Source organism: Nothoprocta perdicaria, unplaced genomic scaffold, assembly GCF_003342845.1.
Source record: "Nothoprocta perdicaria isolate Ctin4 unplaced genomic scaffold, notPer1 scaffold_301, whole genome shotgun sequence".
NCBI lineage: Eukaryota > Metazoa > Chordata > Aves > Tinamiformes > Tinamidae > Nothoprocta > Nothoprocta perdicaria.
In genome coordinates, this window is record NW_020455535.1 from 507,688 (window position 1) to 528,862 (window position 21,175).

Consider the following 21,175-nt stretch of genomic DNA (forward strand, 5'->3'; position numbering starts at 1 on the left):
TATCAGGGATGATAAGGCCTTTTGACTAATTCATGCCTAATGTTATCTTGCTTGAACTTGGGGCTATTTGCTGTCCTAGGTCAACTTTCGTGTATCTCAGAAGAAGATTATTTGTGTTCCTCTCCCATGTCTCATCTTTCATTTGTCTCTTGCTGCCTCTGCCTCCTTCGCTTTTACTTTCAAAGTAATTGTATGCATTTTTCTTTCTTTGCTGAGTGTTATTTTGTTAATTTTTGCATCTCCATCCCAGCTGTGTTATAGTCTGTGCCATTCAGCAGTTTAGGAGGATCTCATGAGTCAACTCAATATGACTATGAACGAAGATGAAAATGAAACTCCCAGAGATCACTCTGCAGCTCAGCTCCTGCTCAGAGCCTGGGGCAATATAGTTATAATAAATATGAGGACATCATAATGAACAAATTTCATTGCAGAGTGAACCTGAGAATATGCTTGTTCGCTTGAGCAGTGGAGCAGGAGCAGGAAAATCATCAGATTAAATAACCTAGTGGAAGACCTCTAAAAGCTGGAGAAAGACAGTAAGAGTTATATGGGTGCTCTGTAACTATTAAGCTAGAGGAAGTTAACCCGTGTACTTGTAGTTCACTGGTTTTATGGTCACTTGGCCATCCCCTCCTTCCAGCTCCCCACTCTCCTTATGTTACTTCTGAGGTTAGAGATGGAGCTGAGAAAAACAAATGCAAATGGGTCTGATGGAACATTTTGCTCAGATCACCCTACTTAATGTTTTATGCTGTCTCCCAGCTTTATAGCTTTTAAATAGTAAAAAATCAAAGCAGATACTGATGCAGTAAGTGTTTTACAACTCCCAAATCCTCTTATCATTAATACTGTGATCTTAAAAAAAAAAAAAAAAAAGACCTTTCTTTTATTCACTACTGAAAATGGGCCTTTCAGAAGGATCCACAGGAACATGAAGCCTCAGCGGGGAGAGAGGAAATCCCGGGAAGTCCCATGTGACAGCCCATTTCCCACCACCTCAAACCCTGCGCCTACTTCACGTGTGGGCATGGCTGACAGCTCCTAGCCTGTGTTTATCACTAATACATCGCATACAAGTAATTAATAGTGTAATAATGGTGATACTTTGAAGAGAAGCAATTAATGGTGGTGGAAAAGGTGGTGATTGCTCCTGGAAATTGTAACCAGCAGGCAAGGCAGTGGCCCTGTCCCTGTCCCTTCGGCACGCAGCCAGGGCAGCCCTGGGGTGGCTAACATGCCCGAAGTCGGGAGTTCCTCCTTGTTGGAAGTTCTCTGGTTTGTCATGAGATAATTTGTGACATCCTCTTAAAATTAGCATTAATTTTAGCATAATTTTAGCTAGGTTATGTTTTTTAATATTTTATAATGCAAAGCCAATTTTAAAAGTATTCTAGGCCAGGCTAAGAATATTTTCTGCTTTCTCTCTCTACTTCTTTTTTAAGCTAGCTATTAAAGAAAGTGAGGCAGAGGAGAGGTTTGTTTAAATTATGGAGTAAAAAATAGCTAAGAAAAGTTCCTGTGTTATTTAGAGTAGTGCTTTATTTAAAATAAAATGGGTACTCTTAAAACAGAAAGCTTTCCTTTAGCGGTTCATTACACCCCTAAGGTTTTTTTAATTCATAGCCAGAATTTTAAAAAGTAGTAATGGAGTGTAAGACCTGCAGGTTATGGTAGCACTCCATGAGTGTTGTGGATGTTCCCACCCTGTTTTACATGTCCCTGTTTGGAGTTGCTTCAAGTAAGGAGTGTTCCAGATGGGAAAGCTCATCCACTCTTTGAAGGTAACCCTTAGTTATTCCCAATAAAACACTTAAACTGAAAACTCACCTGATCCATGAGTTTCTTCCCTGGAAACGTGCTGTAATTTGGCCAAGTTGTAGCCATTACAAAACCTCTCACGTTGCACGTGTCCAATGCCCAACTTGCAGCACTGCTTCGAAGTAATTCCTCAACTTCCTGCTCTAAGAATACATGTATCCCCTTTCTCCACCAAAAAGAAAGGTTTCCAGGAGGAATTTGAGGCCATTTTTTAAGAAATATCTAAAACTGCTCTGATGTGCATGGCAAGGGGAGGAAACTTTTCTTGAAGACCTCGTGCATTCGGCTGCCCTCCCTTGGGCAGTGCCGTGTGCTGGCCCTGCTGCCACAGTTGGCAGAGGAGGAGCACTGAGGTATAAATTCATTTTTATAGAAACCCATACGGTGAAACTCTAGAGTTTGTACAGCTGTAAACCAGGGGATTTACTGCAGGGCAGGGAAATAGGCAGTCCTGATCCTTCAGCAGCTCAGCAGTAAATTTGATTGTGACAATTACAGTTTTTCTGAACTTCTGCCCCCGCTTTGCTTTCTCGTGAGTTTTCCTGCATTAACAAAACATCTTTGAACTCAAATGAACCATTTAGGCTCGTGTTAGGACTGTGAAAATTAAACTTAAGTGTACTGAAAATAATATATTAGTGATCTAAGCCACTTTTTTTTTTTTAGGTTTGTGCTTGAGCCCCTCCTGCCAAAAAAGATGCATTCTAGGTCTCAAGATAAATTGGACAAGGATGACCTAGATAAAGATAAGAAAGAGAAGAAGAAGGAGAAAAGGAACAGCAAGCATCAAGAAATATTTGATAAAGAATTTAAATCTACGGATATTTCTCTGCAGCAATCCGAAGCAGTGATCCTTTCAGAAACGGTAACTTTGATAGCAAGCATTATTTATGTAATTGTGAGCAATGTTCTTTCTATTTTTAAATAAAAATGTTGAATTTTACAGTTAAGTTCTTCTTAAGGTAAAAACAACACTGCCTAAACACATTATGATAATATATTTGATAATCAATAGTTATGATATCAAAAAAACAAGGTCTATTATTTGAAAACCTACCAAAAGCTACATATGCCTGTTCAGTAGAAGGAACAAATAATATATCTGAAGCAAAATGATTGCTGCCATTTTAGCAGTTTCTTGAAGTTACGGTTTCCAGTAGATTGTGATGGGTTTGCTCATATTTCAGCTGACTACTGCAAGACACTCTTTGGTAGAAATGTTATTAGGTCATTTCATGCATGGAAATTACGTGTTCTTGAAAGGCTGTTTTGAGCAGAAAATTGTGAGCAGTTGCTCTGGTGGCTGCATGTAAGGATATTAACTATAGAGTATATCTCTCTTAAGCCTTCTCTTCCTGGCATATATCTAAATCTCTGAAACTCTCCTAAAGGCTTAGGTAACTTCAGAAGTTTTACTGCTAGAATTGAAAGCGAGTCCATTCTAAGCTGGAGCAGCACTATTTGAACTTCTAATTATAACTGTGGAGCTCATGAGTGGGCTCTTGTTTTAGTGACAGTGCATTAAAAACTTACCCTCAAGAAATAATGGGAATGGTCTTGGAAAGATTTGCACGTGTTCTCTCACAGCAGATTTGAATTCAGCAGTCTTTCATTGGTGGCCATAGCATTTGCCCTGGACTGCTGGAGCTACTCCCCTCTGAGTGATCGCTCGTAGAGCTAGCTCCAGTTCTTGGTATTAGCTTAGCAAAAATGCCTATAAAATTCATTATGCGTTCTGGGAGATTCACCCAAACCCTTTTGCAGCCAATGACGGTGTTTCCCATCGATATCAGTAAATTTGGGATCAGTGCTGGTGTGCTAAAATGGAGATTCCCCCTGCCTAGCCAAGTCAGATGAGCAGTGCGAGAACATTTTCAGAGAGAAAATAAATTTTGCATAAATTTCTGTGTCTCATCTTTTTGGCACTGTGCAGTGAGCTCTGGAGGTACATTTCATCAATCATATTTTGACTGACCTCTAAGCCTAACCTCTAAAATGCTAAGGTTGCACTTACGCCTCCTGGATTCCCAAACCTAATAGCAGAGAGAGAAATAAGAGAAATCTGTAGGACAGAAATAAAGGAAATTTGATTTTTGGAGCAGCTAAAGCAGATAGGCTTGCAAGGGTCCATTGCACTGGCCAGGATGACTCCAGGGATGCTGGGGGAGCTGACTGATGTCCTTGCAACGTCACTATCATCATCTTCCAAAGGTCTTGGAGATCAGGGAAGAGTCACAACTGGGGGAAATGCCAGTCTTGCCTGCACCCGTATTCAAGGGTCGCGTAAAGATAAAATGTGATTTGTTTCAGAATGGCTGCATGCTGAACAGGTATGTGCCCTATCATCATCTCGGGGTGAAAATTCAACTTTTCCATCATTCTGCTTTTGTAAGCTGCTTTGTGTCCAAGTTTCCTTTTTAAGTTTAAGCTGCCCAAAAGCACTGTTACCCAGAGCAATATTACTGCTGTGCTTGATGAACAGAAACTTAAGGCACCTGGATTTCTCTTGTCCTAAGAGCTTGAAAGACAAAGTTTTGCTAGCCTTAAAAAAAAAAAAAAATAGAAAAGGAATCAAACATATTAAGGATTTCTTTTTTCCAAAAATTTGGAGTAAAGATTTGATTAGAATTGGAGATGAAAATGAACATGCAGAGAGCTTCTGAAACGATTTTAGCAGCAGTGGTCTTTTAGGATGAGCTCCTACCAGCCCGAGAGGCGGTTTGCGCTGGAGTGGGAGGCTGCCAGGGATGCACCAGGAACATCCACACAAACCTGCCCTGGACTGCCCCATGTGATGTGTGCCCCGGCGTCGGGGCTCACTCCGAATCTGCAGGTGACACCAAATGAGAGATGCAGGTTGGGCAGCGGTTAAGATTCAGACACTGTATAGTGTCTGAAAATCTAGATTTATACCTTAAATACCCATTTTCCCCCCCAAAAAATCACTGTATTCATACGAATCTTCCAACTCTTCAGAGCATAAGCCCTAATTACAGAGATCTTGTACTGATCTTATCAAAGGATAAATTAAACTCTTTGATATACAAACATCATCAGTAAAGTCTTTATAGTTTTCTAGCAACATGCATCTTCTTTTAAGTATCAAATAAACTTCTTTAATGTAAATTCCCATTGTTGATTCTTTCACTCTGTGAGTTGATAACAAATCTCATACAGAGACCAGGTAGGTAACAGACAACTCAAAAGCTCATGTTAGCACCGCGAATAACAGGCTGTGTATTTTATTGATTTAATGACATCTAACACCACTCACTATTGACCCTGCTTTCATTAGAATAAAAAACATTAGCAGTGGGTTCTCTCTGGATTAGCAGCCTCCTAAGGCCTGAGTAGCTACAGCTCATACGCTCTAGCAAAACCCTAATTTATGGGAACCTGAGAGAAGAGGACCAGGTTATCAGGATGAGGTAAAATGTCACGTTTCCTTGAAATCAACAGCCGTAAAACAGATGAACTTGTGAATTTCATCTCAAGTTCCATTATCATTGTCGTTTTTTCTCTTGATTCTGCAGTTCCAGGTTTCCTACCAATTAGTGCGTTTTTCTTTGCTGCATTTTTGTAACTATATGCTTCTGAGAAAGAGAATACAGCGCTTACCACCCATTTCATTAAAACCCTCTTCTAAAAGATTTTGCAAGAAGAGACCTTTGGGTTCTCTTGAGACTTGAACTTTAATATCAAATGAACTGAAAGTTTTACCTGAATTCTTTATTATCTTTCACAGAAAGTTACATCCTAAGCCATCATTTCTGTTTGATGGGCCTCAGAGATACAGCCCAAAGAGGGAAAATATCTCTTAGGTTTGTTTTCTGAAAAGATGAGGTAGCAATTTGTTGTAAATTCCTCCTCCTCAAAATACTTTTCAAAAAAAAAAACTATAAAGTGACCAAACTGTTCAAAAAACATGAGTAGCTGCTGCCAGTTTCCATTTTGTCCTATTAGGGTACCTTGGCTTTCCTGCCCGCAATCTCAGCGTCAGGCTTTGCTCCAGTTTCTGTGATCTCCTGGTAAAGAAACCTTGACAAACCAGGCAATCTTATACGAGGCTATAGAATTACTTACTCTCTTACACTTTAAGCCAATGTTTGGGGAATTGCCTCATTGCTTCAGAAAAATATGCCAGGCTAAGGCAAGGTTGCCTGCATTAAGCCTCATTGTTATTCCTGAGAAGAAGGGAAAAACATTTGGAGCTGTGAAATGCCACGTTAAATCACAAGTATTGAAGGTGATCATTGCTGCGTTAGGCTTTGGGAGGTGGTGGGGAAATGGAGCAGTTGCACATTGTGCTAGATTCCTGTTCTGCATGACCTCGAGGAGCTGCTGTCCTGCAGCCCGTATCTGCTTGTGCTCGGGGCCCTGCAGTAGGGAGAGGATTACAATTGCTTGTTGGTTTTATCCCTGTGCAGATCAGCCCGCTGAGACCACAGAGACCAAAGAGCCAAGTCCTCAACGTGATGTCGAGCGAAAGGCGTTTTTCCGTGTCTCCTTCCACACCCAGCTGTCAGGGCACACCGCCACCAATAACGCCACGGACAAAGCTGTCCTTCAGCCTGCAGGCCAGTAAGTCCGGGTTGGCTGTATTGTGATTAAATCCACAAACTCACAGAATCCCAGAGTGGTTGGGGTTGGATGGGACCTCTGGAGGTCCAACAGTCTGCTCAAGCAGGGACATCTGGAGCACTTTGCCCAGGATTGTGTCCAATCCATGCTCCAGGAGAGAGATACGGTTCCTCAGCATTACATTGCTAATGACAATAACTTCCTACATCTTGCTACAAGTTCCTCGTACATTAATCTTTTTATAGTGCTCTCTCATTCAGCCTTATTTCTGCAAGCAGATTACAGTTTTATGAGCTGGATAATTATTTCAGGCAATGTGTTAGTATTAAGATCTCTTTTTTTCCTTAATATTTCTGTCCAGAAATTCTCAATATCTTGGGTTTTAGTGCTTTCGTTTAGTCTTTGTACCATCAACCATCAGATATGACTTGCAGACACAAGGATTTTCCTCTCCGTGTTACACTTCTTGCATTTCTTAACTAAGAAAAAAATATTTCAGTATGTTACAAAAGCAAGCAAAATTGCTGTGTGGATAAAGATTCTTTTCCTCTTCAAATAATCATTAATTATTACTTAAATAGGTGTCAGAAATTGGTGTTGTACTTGGACCTGTAGAGCATTTTGGTTCATGAAGATCAAAAAAATCCTCTAATATAATTATACCTTAAAAGAGCTTTTATTTGCTCTGTAGTGAATGCAAGACAAAGAATAAAATGTCTGTCTTTTGTGACTATTTTCATTTGACACTGTGACATCTGTCACTCAACTTTTCTGTAAAACACTGTACGTTTGGTTCAGCCTCTTGGAAACCTGTCACAAAACTAAGTGTAGTACAACACTTGTTTCTTTACAGTGCTATTTTCCAAAAACTGCCTTTCAGAGTTCCCGGTTCCTGGCACTCAGCACGCACACACTCACAAAATTGATCTTTCTGTTACATGCACCCAGCTTCTTGTACCAGAGACCAGAGTTACATGTTAGCAAGGAAACAGCATAAATGGTCAGTTTTAAGAAAACAAATCTTGTTTGATCAAGCTCACTTTTCTAATTTTTTTTTTAATATATTTACTCATTTTCTTTAAATATTCAGCGTTTTGGAACAAATAGCAAATGCTTGTGCTGTGAGCGGGGATGTGTTTTTTCCACAACCCTGTAGCAAGAGAACTGGTCTCTAAAGACTGGGTCTTTGCCGTAACGGTTTCACATTAGTGACTACAAAGGCAATGTGGAAGAGGAGAACCAAGACCAAATCAATGCAGCAGCTCCTTGGCATGGGCAGACACCCAGAGCAATCATTTTGATAAGTGTGAACTTTCTTTGCAGTTTTGATATCCAAAAATTACCAGTATATTAGAAACAGAAAATATGGGGAAAAATGAACTGCATGTATTCCTGGAAAGAATATTCTTTGAATAGGATTTTTTCTTTTATTTTTTTCTTATGTTTATTATCTTATTATATTATATTACTATATTATATTATTATATTATTTTTCTTATATGTATCTTCAAAATGTCAGCCTCAGATTTGCACGTTCAACATTAAGATTTAGCTCTTAAATAAACCAAGTCTTTGCATTCTCAAAAAATAACTTTTTCCCTTAGAAAATACAGTTTTTCAGAGATCTCCCAGTGTTCTCCTAAATTGCATATATATAATAAAGCAAACAGACATAGTGACACATGCAGCCTTTTTATGCCAAGAAGCATTTTTTCCTTGAGGCTTATGCCCTCAAATGCCTGTTCTATTTAGACATGCAGCATGTCTGGGAAATTGATACCAAATTAACAAGGTCGTTCCCTTTCAGTGTGAATACTTGGGTTTCAGTGTGAATAATTGGGTAGCACTCTGTTCAAATTATATGTTCTAATAATATAGGCTTAGTAGCAGTAGGTTTTGATGGAGATATCTGTTGGGAAACATGATGTATACTGCAGCATTTGGAGACTGGAGGAACTGTCGGTATGAAAAAGCAAGGACAACCAGCAGGAGGGATGGGAGAGGTGATGAGAGATCCAAGGATTGCTGGAAAAAAATAAGAAGTATTAAAGAAAGGGCCCATAAAAACGTTCAGGTCCTGAAGGACAAATAACACCTTTCCGCCTCGTGCAGGAGAAGAAAGTTTGAAAGCTGAGGATGGAAAAGATTCTTGTTCCTGATGTACTGAAAGTTCGAGTGAAAGGAAGGAGGGTGAAATTACAGTTTTCAGTGACAAATCAATACTCTGCCTTACAGTTAAATTGCGTTAGTCAGAGCCCATTTTAGAGAACAATAAAAGGGCCCATTGTGCAAGACATTGATAGCATCCTTGCAATAAAAGTATCTGCATAAACAAGTCCTCCACTTGTTTCACAAATCACCCCCGTAAAATAAAAATAACATTTTTTTCCGTTCTCTGAATGAAAACAGTTTCCCTAATTTGACCAAAATAAATTAAGTTTCTTATCTGGCAGAGCTCATAGCGGGTTTTGCATGTGCTGGAAAGGCTGAATTACCTGGCAACGCGCCGTGGGTAGATTGCAGCACAAAAACCCCTCTAGCACTTGGGCCTTCGTAAGTGCAGCTTTATTGTCCCTCAGGCTATTCCCCTCTGTCGCACATCCCTGTTTGGATTTATCTTCTCTGAGAAGGAACTTTCTACCCAGCCAGTAGTAATAAAACAAAATGTTGCTACCTCCTCTTCCGTGATTTTATTCACTTGAACACCTTGGCTCATTTATTAGAGTTACCTGGAGTTCAGAAATTATCGAGAGAGAAGTATGGTTAATGACAGGCTTTAATTTGTGTGGTTTAGTTACCAAATGCTTTCTGCTAGTTTACTATAAAAAGATAAATAAGGATTGGCTTCATTATACTCTCTGGGCGCACTCTTCAAAACTTTTGCTGTTTATTAACAGGTGTAAATGCAGACCTTGCAGCTGTGAAAATTGTATCTGCTTTATATGAGCTAGGAATATTTCAGAGAGGAATCAAGATCTTCCTTTTCTGTTAATGGGTGAGAGATCTTGCACGTATTTTAGGATGTATCCTAAAACTCGGCCCATCTTGGCACGGCATAGCTGCTTTCCAGGCCCTGCGAGGGTTGTTCGTTTGCTCTGCTTTTCTCAAAAAGCCTTTTCTAGCTGCAGTGCAGATGGTTGTAGAGGCAGAGAGAGCACAGAGACATTTCATGGGCTGCCTGTCTGCAGGGCCAGGAGACTGGGCATAGTCTGGATCTTTGGATTTGGCTGGGTCATTCCAGGAGCTCAGTGGAGGTTGCTGTTTTGCAGGTTTGGAGCTGAACGGTATGTCCAGCTCGGACGTGACGGACGTCCCCCCTCCGCTGCCCCTCAAGGGGAGCACGGCAGATTACGGGAACCTCCTGGAGAGCCAAGACCTGGTCAGCCCCACGACGTCTCCCCCCGCGCATCCGAGGGTGAGTCCCCACGCTGGCCACCACTTTCTCCCATTACGTTTGCATTTATACTTTAGCAACCCCTGGGCAGAGCTCGTCCTGCTGGTGGGGAAGGCAGAACATCCGCTTAGCCCGAGTGCAGCTCCCTGAGTAGGCAACTGCAGACCTTGCAGGAGGACTGCAGGGGTTTTGTCTGAGGAATCAATTGTCATGAAGAAACTTGAGAAATTGAAATCAGCTTAGAAATTCATTAAACTCCTCACCTCTTTCACAAGCTCCAGGATAGCAAATTAATTTGAATGATATACTGTTAATTTTAGGTTATGGTATTAGCTCAGGATTACACACTGCAGTTCGGTTCTCACATAAGAAATGTCAAACAAGGAGATGGTAAAACGTGTGGTAAGGCATAGAGACGATGTTGCAGGGTTGCTTTTCCCTGCCCTGCCAGGCTGCTGGAAGGAGCTTTGCGATGGATATTCCCTGTGCAGCTTGCAGGCACTGTCAGGCTGTGACAGCAAGCGCAAGGGTGACCAAGGTCCTCTCCTGAGCCTTGTTGCTGCTTTAAGCGTGACCTTGTGCAGCTCCTGTGCCCATCTACAGCACGGGGGTTTATTCAGTGATGGGAGATGGCAACAGCAGTAATAACATCTGCACTTTCACAGTGTTCCATTTATTTATTTATTTGGGAACTGTGACAAAGGCATGAAAAGCTGTTCATGGGGGTTTATTCAGAGCAATAATAGAGAATGCAGTGTAGAGAATTTTACCATCCAACCCCAAAGGAGCTCAGGGTTTGACCGTAGCTCTCAGACGTGGGGTCAAATTCAAGTTACGCCTGCGTAGTTCAGTCTATAAAATTTGCCTGGGTTTCTCTATTTTTATAAACTTTTGAAGCATAGGGAATATAGCTAAGAAGGCTGGAAAGTGACTCTGAACCAGATGCTTCACAAAGCCCCAGATATTAGTCTTAGAATATTTTAGAATATTCTGATGCCACTCGCTCTGCACACTCATTTTATTAAGCTTATAGGAAGTAAGTTTTAAAAGGACATAAAGGTAAATGAGTGGTGCTGGACATAATCAGATGGGCACATTCTTATTATTGCTACAAATAAATCCCCATGGACAGCTCTTCATGCCTTTTTGCATTGGTGAAATAACTACAGTTTATAATCATCTGCCCAGTAAAGTCATGGTACTTTTAAATTGTGTGTGATTTGTATCAATAAAGAAAAAATCAGTGAAAAATATTACAGATAAGATTATCTTCATAGCTTTTAAATTGGGAAGATCTCAGAGCATTAAAAGTCATCATCCAGTTTCGTATGGTTTGTCTTTCAGTAAGTATTTTAAAAAAAAGCATAGAGAACAAAAAAGGCTGCCTCGATAAATGCATCAAGGAATATTCAGTGCTTTGAATCAAACTGCAGGCAATAATGTTGTATAGTGCCTGAGACTGGATTATTTGGACTCTGGCATTAATTTAGTGTACTGAAGTCTTTTATCTCGGTAATCATCTAATTATAAGTTACTGATTGTCCTCTTATTCGTTGTTAACCATGATACCCTTATATATATTTTCTTGCACTGTATGACTTGTTCGACTAAAACTGTTCTTAATAATATATGGGAACATAAAAAAGAGGCCTATGACTCCTGCAAGGATGATTATTATATCAAGGGATTCCTTTAGGCACTTCTGATTCTTTATGGGTTCATACATTGCCTTGCATAAAAATCAACCGCCTACTTAGTATTCCTGTGGAAAAGGGAAACTCAAAGAAAATAGACAAAGGAGCACTTACATTTATAATATCCGCTATAACACTTGCTAAGCAGCAGATAATGGCTTGGAGGAGGAGATCTCCATCCCTCCCTCCACAGATGTGGACCCTGGTGAACAAAGCGTAGGCAGAGGCTGGAGCAGGAGGTAATGCAAGGGCCAAAACAGACCAGGGTTGCGTTAGCAACATCCAGGCTTAATTGCATATATTGAAATGTTTGCACACAAGTTAAAATCCAGAGGATTGTTAACATACTTTGTAGTTCCAATAAGGCAGCGCTGACAACTCCCCATCTCTTGCATTAACTGCAGCGAGCCAAAAAAAAGAGCTGAAAGGCCCCACAGTGGGTCCCAAAGCCCGCTGTGGCACCCAGCTCAGATTACTAAGGGAGGTAGTAATTAGGGAGCAATTATTTCAGGGTTATCAATTGTTTTCTTCTCTTGACATTGATGCTCGGACTTATCCTGTTCTGTCTATAACCCATTAAAAAAAAAAGGGATTGAAGCCCAGGCTTCCCACCGAAGTACAACGTGTATGCAGAAGATATTTCATTACCCCCCAGCATGGTTTTGCATGCTCTGATACAAACAGAAAACCTCTTTTTCCTCTGTTATGATGAATGAGGAGGGGTAGGCTCAGCACCACCTGGCAGAAGGAGCTGCATGCTCAGAACCCCCTTCTGTCCCCAAAACCGTCCCCGCCAAGGGCACCTCGTGGGGATGATGCAAAGCCAGGTCAAACAGCAGCGCACTGCAAAGGCAGAGTTTAAATAATCCCTCAGCATGGCTGGGGCCAGGATTTTCCACCTAACCTCACGCTTAGGGTCGAGCAGTCAATTAGCTTAAAACGTCTGTAATTCAATTTAGATTAGGGGAGTCGCACTGATGCTGTGACATCCCGGCGCGTTATCGCCCGCTCAGCATGCGAGTGCTGCAGCTCCTAGACCTCCCCTTAGGTGTTATTTTTCTGTGTGGATAACAGGAATTTGCAGGTTGGATCTTGTCAGGGGACGCAGTTCCTTGACCAAATCAATGGTCTGAGCACGAACCTGCAATTTAGAACCTGATATTGGGAAGCATTTGCAGGATGCTGTGGTGGTGGCATCCCGATTTCTTTTCATTTGAACTGCTTGAGACTTAATTATCTCTGTTAATCCTAAACCAAAAGTGCCTGCAATGCGATCTCTATAGGTAGCCATATCCTTGACCACTTGATTTCGATAAAAGTAGATGTAGAGGAAGGGGTCTGTTTTACCAGAATGGTACAAGGTCCCACCTGTGAAACTCTAATTTTGTTCACAGCCTTTTTAAATTTTTTTAACGATATTTTCTGACCAAGAAAATCTTCACATATTTTGCTCCTTCACAGAGTAAAATTTTCCTCCTCTTTGTTTTTCCTGCAACCTGGCCATACTTGGCGTGCTCTGGTCCGCTTCTATAAGCAAAAGGAGACAAATGTTTTTAGACTTGATTCTTTTCCATGTCAGGGCATAGCATAAAAAACAAACGGGAGCGATGTAATGTTGGGAACAGAAGGCACAGATTGCTTCTGTGTTGCAGATGTGCCTTTTACATAAGGTTTCTGCTTCCCCTGAGGTACACGTGAGTCAGGGAGTCTGCCCAAAAATAGGTTTGACTGAAGCAGCAGCCGCTATCGGGAGCTCAGCAAGCAAAAACAGGCTCAAAGGCGTGCGGGGTTCCCAGCTAGCCCCGGAAAACTGAAGTGTGAGCTCTGCAAAACAGCTCTGAAATAAACGCACAAGCAAATTAAATAAATAAATGAAATAAAGTTTCGTTTCCTGTTTTCAAAGTTTCTAAGAGGAAGAGTGGTGCAATAAAGTTTGTAGGCCTGTGTAATTTCCCAGGCTGGATCTTGAAGGCAGAGAGCTGGGCTTTGGTGCGTGCACAGGGGCGATGCTGGTCCCACACCGGCCCCCTTGGCTCATCTCTGGGTGCTCTGGCCCTGGCCCTTGCATTACGTGGCCTACTTAACCTACGCCATGGTAGCTTATTATATAAATGAACATGTACTAAATTTATCCTACTTTCTAATGGAAATTGTAAATTCAATTATAATAATTATCTACCTATCTCTGTTATTTCTTTCTGCCTAATTTGCTTGCAGAATCTCAGCTCTCGCAGGTTTTGTGCTTGTTATTTATAGCATATATATTTAGCTTATTCTCATTTTATTTGCATTATATATGCTCTTTAGTAGCAGGTTTTCAGGGGTAATTTGATTGTTCTGTGATCAATATGGAGGGCTCATTTGTTTGAGAAATGCCCTTGATCTAATTGAATTGAGAATTATTGCCAAGCTAATGTTAGTTAAATTCCAAATAGCTTTTCACAAATGATGCTATCAGCAAACTTGGCTTTGTCTGATGATGAGTGTGAAGTTAAAGATATCCAGAGGAGAACACAGAGGGAGAGTGCATGCTCTGTAAGGTTTTAAGGGGGTATCTGGTTTATTTGAGTTGGGAAATGAAGGTCTTCTGTGTGAGGAGTTGGTGTGTGATGTTTGCTGATGCTTTGCAGACCATCATCATTAACCGACTGATTCAATAGTTAGCATCTTGTAAATGAAGATAACCAGCTTTTCCAGAGGTCTTGTCCATAGACCCGTGCTTGGATACGTGATGGTGACGGGCCGGTTTTCCAAAGACTAGGAAGCCTGCAGCTCCCATGAAACGTGTGAAGCCAAGTACCACCCAGGGCCTTGCGGGGATTCAGGAGCTGCCTTAAAGCATCAGGTTAAGCAAATATTTGCCCAAGCAGAGCCAGTGTTTCATGCTCCTGGCCATATGTAGGAAGACAGTGGCATTTTTTGGAGGTTCAATTTTGTGTTTAGTAAAAGAAGAGTCATTTCATCTGGTTTTCATCGGAGGACATTGACATGATTTTTTGACTCGTACCTCATTGTGCACTGTGTTGCATTGTAAATCATAAATAAGTTTTATATAGTTTCCACATTTGCTATTGCAAACGGGCGCTGTTTTACTCCGAGCCCCGTCTCCCTTCCAGCAGCAGCAGTGCTGCAGCAGGACTGCAAGAGCAGCGTGACCATTGCAAATGCAGCCCGTGTGGGGCAGGCCCAGCCAGGGCACCCTGGCACCTGCGGATGGGTCCCTAGCAGGGCCGGGGACAGGGGCAGAGCCACGCTGTGATCTGGGCTTCGCGCTCCTTCCCTTTGCCTGGGAGGAGCCCCAGTGACAGCCCAGGCATAGGATGGGAAAGGCTGGATACAAATTTCACTTTATATAGTTATGACTGAGCTTTACAGGCAGAAAAAAATGTAATCTCCATAATATTTTTCTTTTTTTTATATTGTCTATTTAGACGTTGAATCTGAAAGAACTCTTGTTCTGTTGTATAAAGAGTGAAGTGATGTAAAACCTCCATCTCGAAACAATCTGGGCTTCAGATTGGAACTTTTTGAAGTTCCTGCCTGTGCAGTGGTGAATTGTGAAGATACTTGTCTATTTAAACAGTTTCGCTTTATTTTTTAGAATGATTTGTATCCCAAAAGTGTGAAATCTGAAAATAATGGTGAAGTAATGAAGCTGTTACTTCAACCGAGCTTTTAAGCTCTGTAGCACTCAGGGGCTGAGGGCGATCAATAGAGACCAAGAAATCAATATTCTATCATGATATAAAGTGTGGAATTATAAACTTTCCCGGCGCTCTCAAAAGATTTTTCCTGAAATAACCGAGCTAATTAATCACGAGCTCGTGAGAGATTTTTCACTGTCAGGAAAAGCCTCATATTTTAAGGTAATGGTGCGGAGGGCGGCGAGGCCGGGGCCGCTTCCCAGCGCGGCGGTCGGCCGCGTCTCCCCGTGGCGCGTGGCCGGGCCGGGGCTTGGGAAGCTCCACATGGTAACACGTTCCGTGCCGTTCCCATTTTCCAGCACCTTCCCCCTCCGCTTCCCAGCAAGACACCGCCGCCGCCGCCGCCCAAGACCACGCGGAAGCAGACGTCCGTCGACTCGGGCATCGTGCAGTGAGGACGGCAGAGCCTGTCCTCCCTTTGCCCCCGAAGAGCCCCGGGGGCTGCTTCATTTCGTGCCAAATAACCCCAGGAGCCCTGCGACGGCAGCACTGGTGGTGCCGGCTTCGCCGTGCGCCACATTCGACATCCCAGTCCACATGCATGAGCACTGGGAGCTGCCAACCAGGCACAGCTTATTTGTGAAATGCCCTTTTCTTACTGATTTTTTTCCCTAATTCTGCCTTATAAATAAGCTGCTGCCGACGGGCTGCTGCTTCGAGTTAGTTACTCGCTCAGGCACTGACCTGCTCGTGCAAGCGGCTGTTGTGCTTGGTGCTGGCCAGCTTCTAACCCGGGACAAATGTTGAGCCACTGACAGGCACGAGCGTATAGGAAAAACCACAAGGTGCCCCGGGAGAGCATCCCTGCTCCTTCCAACCCCAACGGTTGAATAGAAGACTGAATATAAAAGCTTTTTCTTTTTTTTTTTTCTTTTTTTTTTTATGTGTAATATTTCTTATGGATTAGGATGAACTGAATGGAATCACTTTGTCCTTGTGCCATCATTCTGTACAGAGTTTGTATATATGATGGTTTTTAGAATGTTTAATGTTTATGGTGCCTGCTTCTCTTGTAATAATGGTTTAATATACCTGCAAATAATGCCTTACGTATTTTTAATTTCCTAATTGCTAAACATGTAAAAAAAAAAGTGCTAATTTTGTTTTGGGTATTAGGCGCTGAAAATATTGGACAATGACAGGGTGAGGTGTTGGGAGGGAGGAAGGAAACTAACTTTGTACTCTAGCATTTTTTACTGTCGTCACACTTGTTTTTTACTATCTACAATCTTTATACTCTTACAGTAGGTTGTTTTTAAATATATCACTGACTCAAAAAAATAAAAGATCATTTTAAAACCAAGTCTAAGAAAATTTCCTTGGTGTTTTTCATCCTTGCAGTGTTTTAGGAGCTATGGGATTCAATATAGAGATATACTTACGCCCACGTTCGTTGTTTTGTGTTGTCTTCAGAGCAGTTTTGAAGGAGCCTCTGATCCCTCACAGCACTGGTGTGCTTGTTTTTATGTACATCCAGTCCCGAAATAAATCCACATTTCAACATTATAAACACACATTTTTGTACCCTGTTGGTGCTGCAGGTTGTGTTGAGATGCTGGGGAGGTTTGCTCGCTTCTGCCCCACTTACTTTCTAAAGGACAGAGGCAGAGTTTCAAATGGATGAAAGTCCCTAAGTCGATGCTTGTGAATTTGTATTTCTCATGAAGTGTTTGTCTTTGCATGTCCTTAGTAATTTCCTGTGCAAGGACATGTTGTAATTTGGCCCAGCAAGACTCTTTGAACAAGAGTTGCCCTTTACAACTGCACATTCAAAATGATAAACTCTAATGCTCCTATATGCCCGTAGTTCACACTGTGTTTCACAACTGGGAACTGAAAATCAGACTCTTGGATTCCTTTTTAGACCTGAATTGTCTCTGTTTTACAATCCAACAGCTTTTAGGCTGCTTCTCCTATAAAACCAAGCCAGAACGAATCATTACCCTCCTCAAAGAATTGTAAAAACACTTCAGTGAATCCAGAAGTTAACTCAGTTACCATCTCTAAGCAATGAGCGGTCCTGCCAAGGCCATTTGTCTTCCTTCAGCATATTTGCCACCTCCATACCCCAGTGATGTTGTATCAGAATATCCGAACGCGATGTGGATTTCTTGTGACATTGCTACAAAGCTTGGCTGATGTAGAAGAGCTCAACACAAGGCACAGGACTCAAGGGGAAGGTGATTAAGTTTAAGCCTGTTGATACCGCTCACAGTTTCTTGTGAATGTAAAGGCACCTGTGGCCACCTGCTTGTGTAGGGTTCCTTATCTGCTGTGGGTCCAGTGTGGCTCCACTTCTGCTCATTATCTTCCCACCATCATCTCCTAATGGCCTCAGTCCGTTCTTGGTGCCATCTGTCCTTAATATTCCTCCTCCGTCCGGCTTGAGGAGCTTCATGTGGACCAGCTTGGACCATGATGTCCTCCTGATCTAGATGTCATTCCTTTGTCCTTGTGCCTCCATGGCACTTCATTGAAGTCAACCTTTCTGCTACAGATATCTGTAAATTTGTTACCAAAATAGGTATATTTGATGTGACATTTAGCAGGCCCAGAATTTAATCTCCTGAACAGACTTTCAGCTTTCTTTAAATTTGAAAGACCACACCATCAAAGTGTGATGAGAAGGTAGGTTGAGATGGCGTGTTGTTCTTGCTTGTTGAATTTTGGTTTATATTGATCTACTGAAAGCTAACTTGCAGCTCATATATATATAAAGAAGACTCTCCTGAAAGTCTTTCACTGAGTCTTAGCATTGGATTGAGAGGGGATTTTTTGCTGATGTACCCTTCAGTTCTCATCAAGCCTGTGCAGAACCATGAAAGGTTTGTTGGGGACCTTTTTGTTTGTTTGTTTTTAATCACATTTATTTTCAACAGAAAGCTTCATGCAAAGGTCACATCTAAAGCCAAGTTTGATAATTGACATTTATGATTACTAAGAATGTCCGCGGTGAGAGAGCAAATGCTGTGTGTCAAAATGTTGTCAAAATCTGCTTGATCTTAGCACGTGGCTTGGTCTTTACATTGCATGCAAGGTGTGTGGCTTTGTTTTCTGCAAAGCATGGGACAGTTGGCGCTAGATGTGTTTGTGCTGCAGGAATGAGCCTGGAGATTTTTCTTCTTACTAAAGGAAACAGGTGAGGAGTCCATGTAGGAGCCAAAATCCAAATGAGTCCAGGTTTGTTGTACTTGGCTTATGTGTTTATTATGTATATACATGTCTCCATGTACCTAACCATTCCCTTTTTAATGCAGGTCTTCTCACTGTGTTACCCAGTGAGGTGAGCACCATCCTGCTTCTCAACAGACATCCTTCCCTGGGCTGCCATGGCTTTTCTTTGGAATTCTCCCATGCGGGAAGCTTGATGCAGCATTGGGAGTAGCTGTCCCTGTGACAAACGCTCATGATATCTATTTTTAGTCAAAGTTCCTGTGGATAAGCTAGTCATTCCTCATCTGCATATTTGACACAATCAGGTGAACTAAGCAAAAAATCTTATATAAGCCACAGCTGGTTTGATATTTAAGTCTTTGTAGACCAGATTTAGATAGTATATGGTGTTATAGGTGTCAGGCTTTCTTTAAAATCTAATTATTGCCATCCTGCACTAGGCTTTAGAGTAATATTGGATGTCATTTTGAGGAAAATCGAAGTATTTCCTTTCCTGCTGAAGGTGGAGGGAGGTAGAGCAGGAGCTATTTTCCTGGATTGGAAAAGTTTCTTTCTTTTTCTTTTTTTTTTCCTTTTTATTTTATTTATTTTTTTTTTAAAGTAAATACAGAACCCTTTTCTGGTGATTTGGTTATTCTTGATGTTTCCTTTGCGAATCAGCATTGAGAAATGACCTGTCTTTGGCTCGGTGTATGTAAGCTCGGTGAAGGGTGTGCACGCTGATCTCGCACGCCGGCTCCTCCTTACCTTGCCCCTTGCAAGGCAAGGAGAGCCGGCCCGTGCGAGAAGGGCCCCGCATGCACCTGTGTGAACATTGCAGTGCTAACGTTGTTTTCCTTTATCTTCAGCTATCAACGTTAAGGAAGAGTTGAGAACTGAGGTGCCGTTGCTGCGGTGTACCACTTGCTTTCAGCTTCTGTACTTTTCACAGGATTAACCTGAATTTTGGGCTTGCAATTGCCATCCTCCTGGCTGTGCAGAAGTGTGTATGTAGGTATTTATACTTTGTTTTTTAGAGGGAATTAACCACCTGGTATGCAATGAGGCTATTGATAGTGTTTTTAATTTGTCCTTGTTTTGTCACACATGCTGTATAGCCACAAATAATTAGGGTAAATGAGGTTTCTCTGTCAAATGACAGAGATTTAAAATTTTTGATTTCCAACGTGTGTGGCATTCTAGCGCTTTAGTTCAAAGGTGCTGAATTACATTTCCCGTGTAACCGAGCTGGTTCTGAACCCAGTTTCTATCCATCCCAGTTACGCAGCTCCTCACTGAGCCCGTGGCCAGACTGAGGCCGGGGAGGCTGCCCGGTCTCCTCTTCCGTTTTGCCAAGAAGTCCCCGTTCCTGCACGCTGCAGGTAGATATGGGTGCATGGTTTTGAAATCCATGGATTCTGGAGAAGAGTCACTGCTCTCCCAACATCCTATCTGCCATTCTGAACTAAGGGAGATTTTGTGGGTGGTGGGCACTTATATTTCCATACATACAGATGCAAACAATACAAATACAGTGGCAGGCAAATATATAGGTGACATTTTACAATTACCCTTAATTACAAAAGCAGACAGCTTCATGGTCCTCCCAAGACACTTAACAGCTGGTTCAGTGTGTGAATTCATGGCACTCTTTATGCTGGTAATCACTGGGAGAGCTACCAGAAGAAAACTAAACTCCTCGGAAATGTTAAATGCTGAACTTCAGAGCAACCTCCGTAGACTTAGCTTTTATTTTTCATCATGAGAGAGATGTTCTTGGGGCAAAGGGGAAAAGCTGCTGGTGATTTTTGCCAACAGACTTGCCCAGCTCTCTTGCATTTGCTGGCACGTTGCCCCATTTCTCCCTCAAAATGTGAGAACTCAAATTGTCTTTGCTTCCAGCCTCTGCTTGGGGTGATAATTACATGACTAGGAGTGAGAACTACCAGTCTCTTGCTATTGCAAGACCAGGAGGTGAAGATGCCTGAGGTGCTGGAGAAGATGCTCGTCTTTCTCCCCTCCAAAGCTGTGTCCCGTTGCCTGTCTCCATCAGAGGGGAATATTTAGTGTCATCTGCACGTGAGTGAGCCCTTCCCAAGGGGACAGAGCACACAAAAGCAGAAGTGACATTGCTTCCCAAGGGATGAGGCAGCCCTTTGTGTGCACCAGCTGCTGGCAGCTCTTCCAGGACTTATATGTGGTCTCTGTGGCCTTATTTTCTTGCAATGGTGCTTATTTTACTCAGTGCTGTAATGACCATTTAAATTGTTTCCTTCTCCATCATCCCAACAACCATCGACAAGGCTGGTCTTGTGGCACTGCTGTAGTGCCGAGTAAATGGAGCTGCAAAAAAGGTCTCCACTGGAAAATACTTGGTGGAATATGGAAAGGAGGAGGTTCCCGAGCACCACCTTAAAGGCACTTGATGTGTGGGCTGGGCTTAATCGAAACCCTCTAAATGTAGCAGGTAGTGAATGTTGAGGTGAAGAAATCCCTGCAGCACCAGGCTGTGCAAAACGCAGCTCAGCTCAGCGTGAGGTGTGCAGGTCACAATGCTTATTGACATCTGCTGTAACGTCATGAACGCTCGTTTGGGAAGCGGGTTCGCATCGCAAGAGAAGTCACCTCAGAATACAACAGGTTCATTTAAGCCGTAATTATTGTGTCTTGGAGAGTTAGGGATATTTTCCTGAATTTTAATCACGCGTGCTCAAAATCTGTCAGAGGAAAATAGAAAGAAATCAAATATAAATGCAGAAATTTAAAATTAAAAAAAAAAGTCCTTTTTTTTCAGGAGAGGAGCTGGGTTTCTCTTCCAGACTGGCATC

The 21,175-nt window shown here is 42.0% G+C and overlaps 1 protein-coding gene across 1 annotated transcript in view; it reads left to right on the forward strand.

Moving 5' to 3' along the window:
* DOCK1 (dedicator of cytokinesis 1) overlaps nucleotides 1-16,057 on the forward strand; it is a 201,858-nt gene extending 185,801 nt beyond the window's left edge. The window contains exons 49-52 of the mRNA XM_026042441.1: nucleotides 2,488-2,686; nucleotides 6,249-6,402; nucleotides 9,672-9,817; nucleotides 15,494-16,057. Coding sequence (XP_025898226.1) covers nucleotides 2,488-2,686; nucleotides 6,249-6,402; nucleotides 9,672-9,817; nucleotides 15,494-15,589 — 595 coding nt within the window. The 3' untranslated portion in view covers nucleotides 15,590-16,057. The remainder of the gene's footprint in view (nucleotides 1-2,487; nucleotides 2,687-6,248; nucleotides 6,403-9,671; nucleotides 9,818-15,493) is intronic.
* The last annotated feature ends 5,118 nt before the right edge of the window (nucleotides 16,058-21,175 follow it).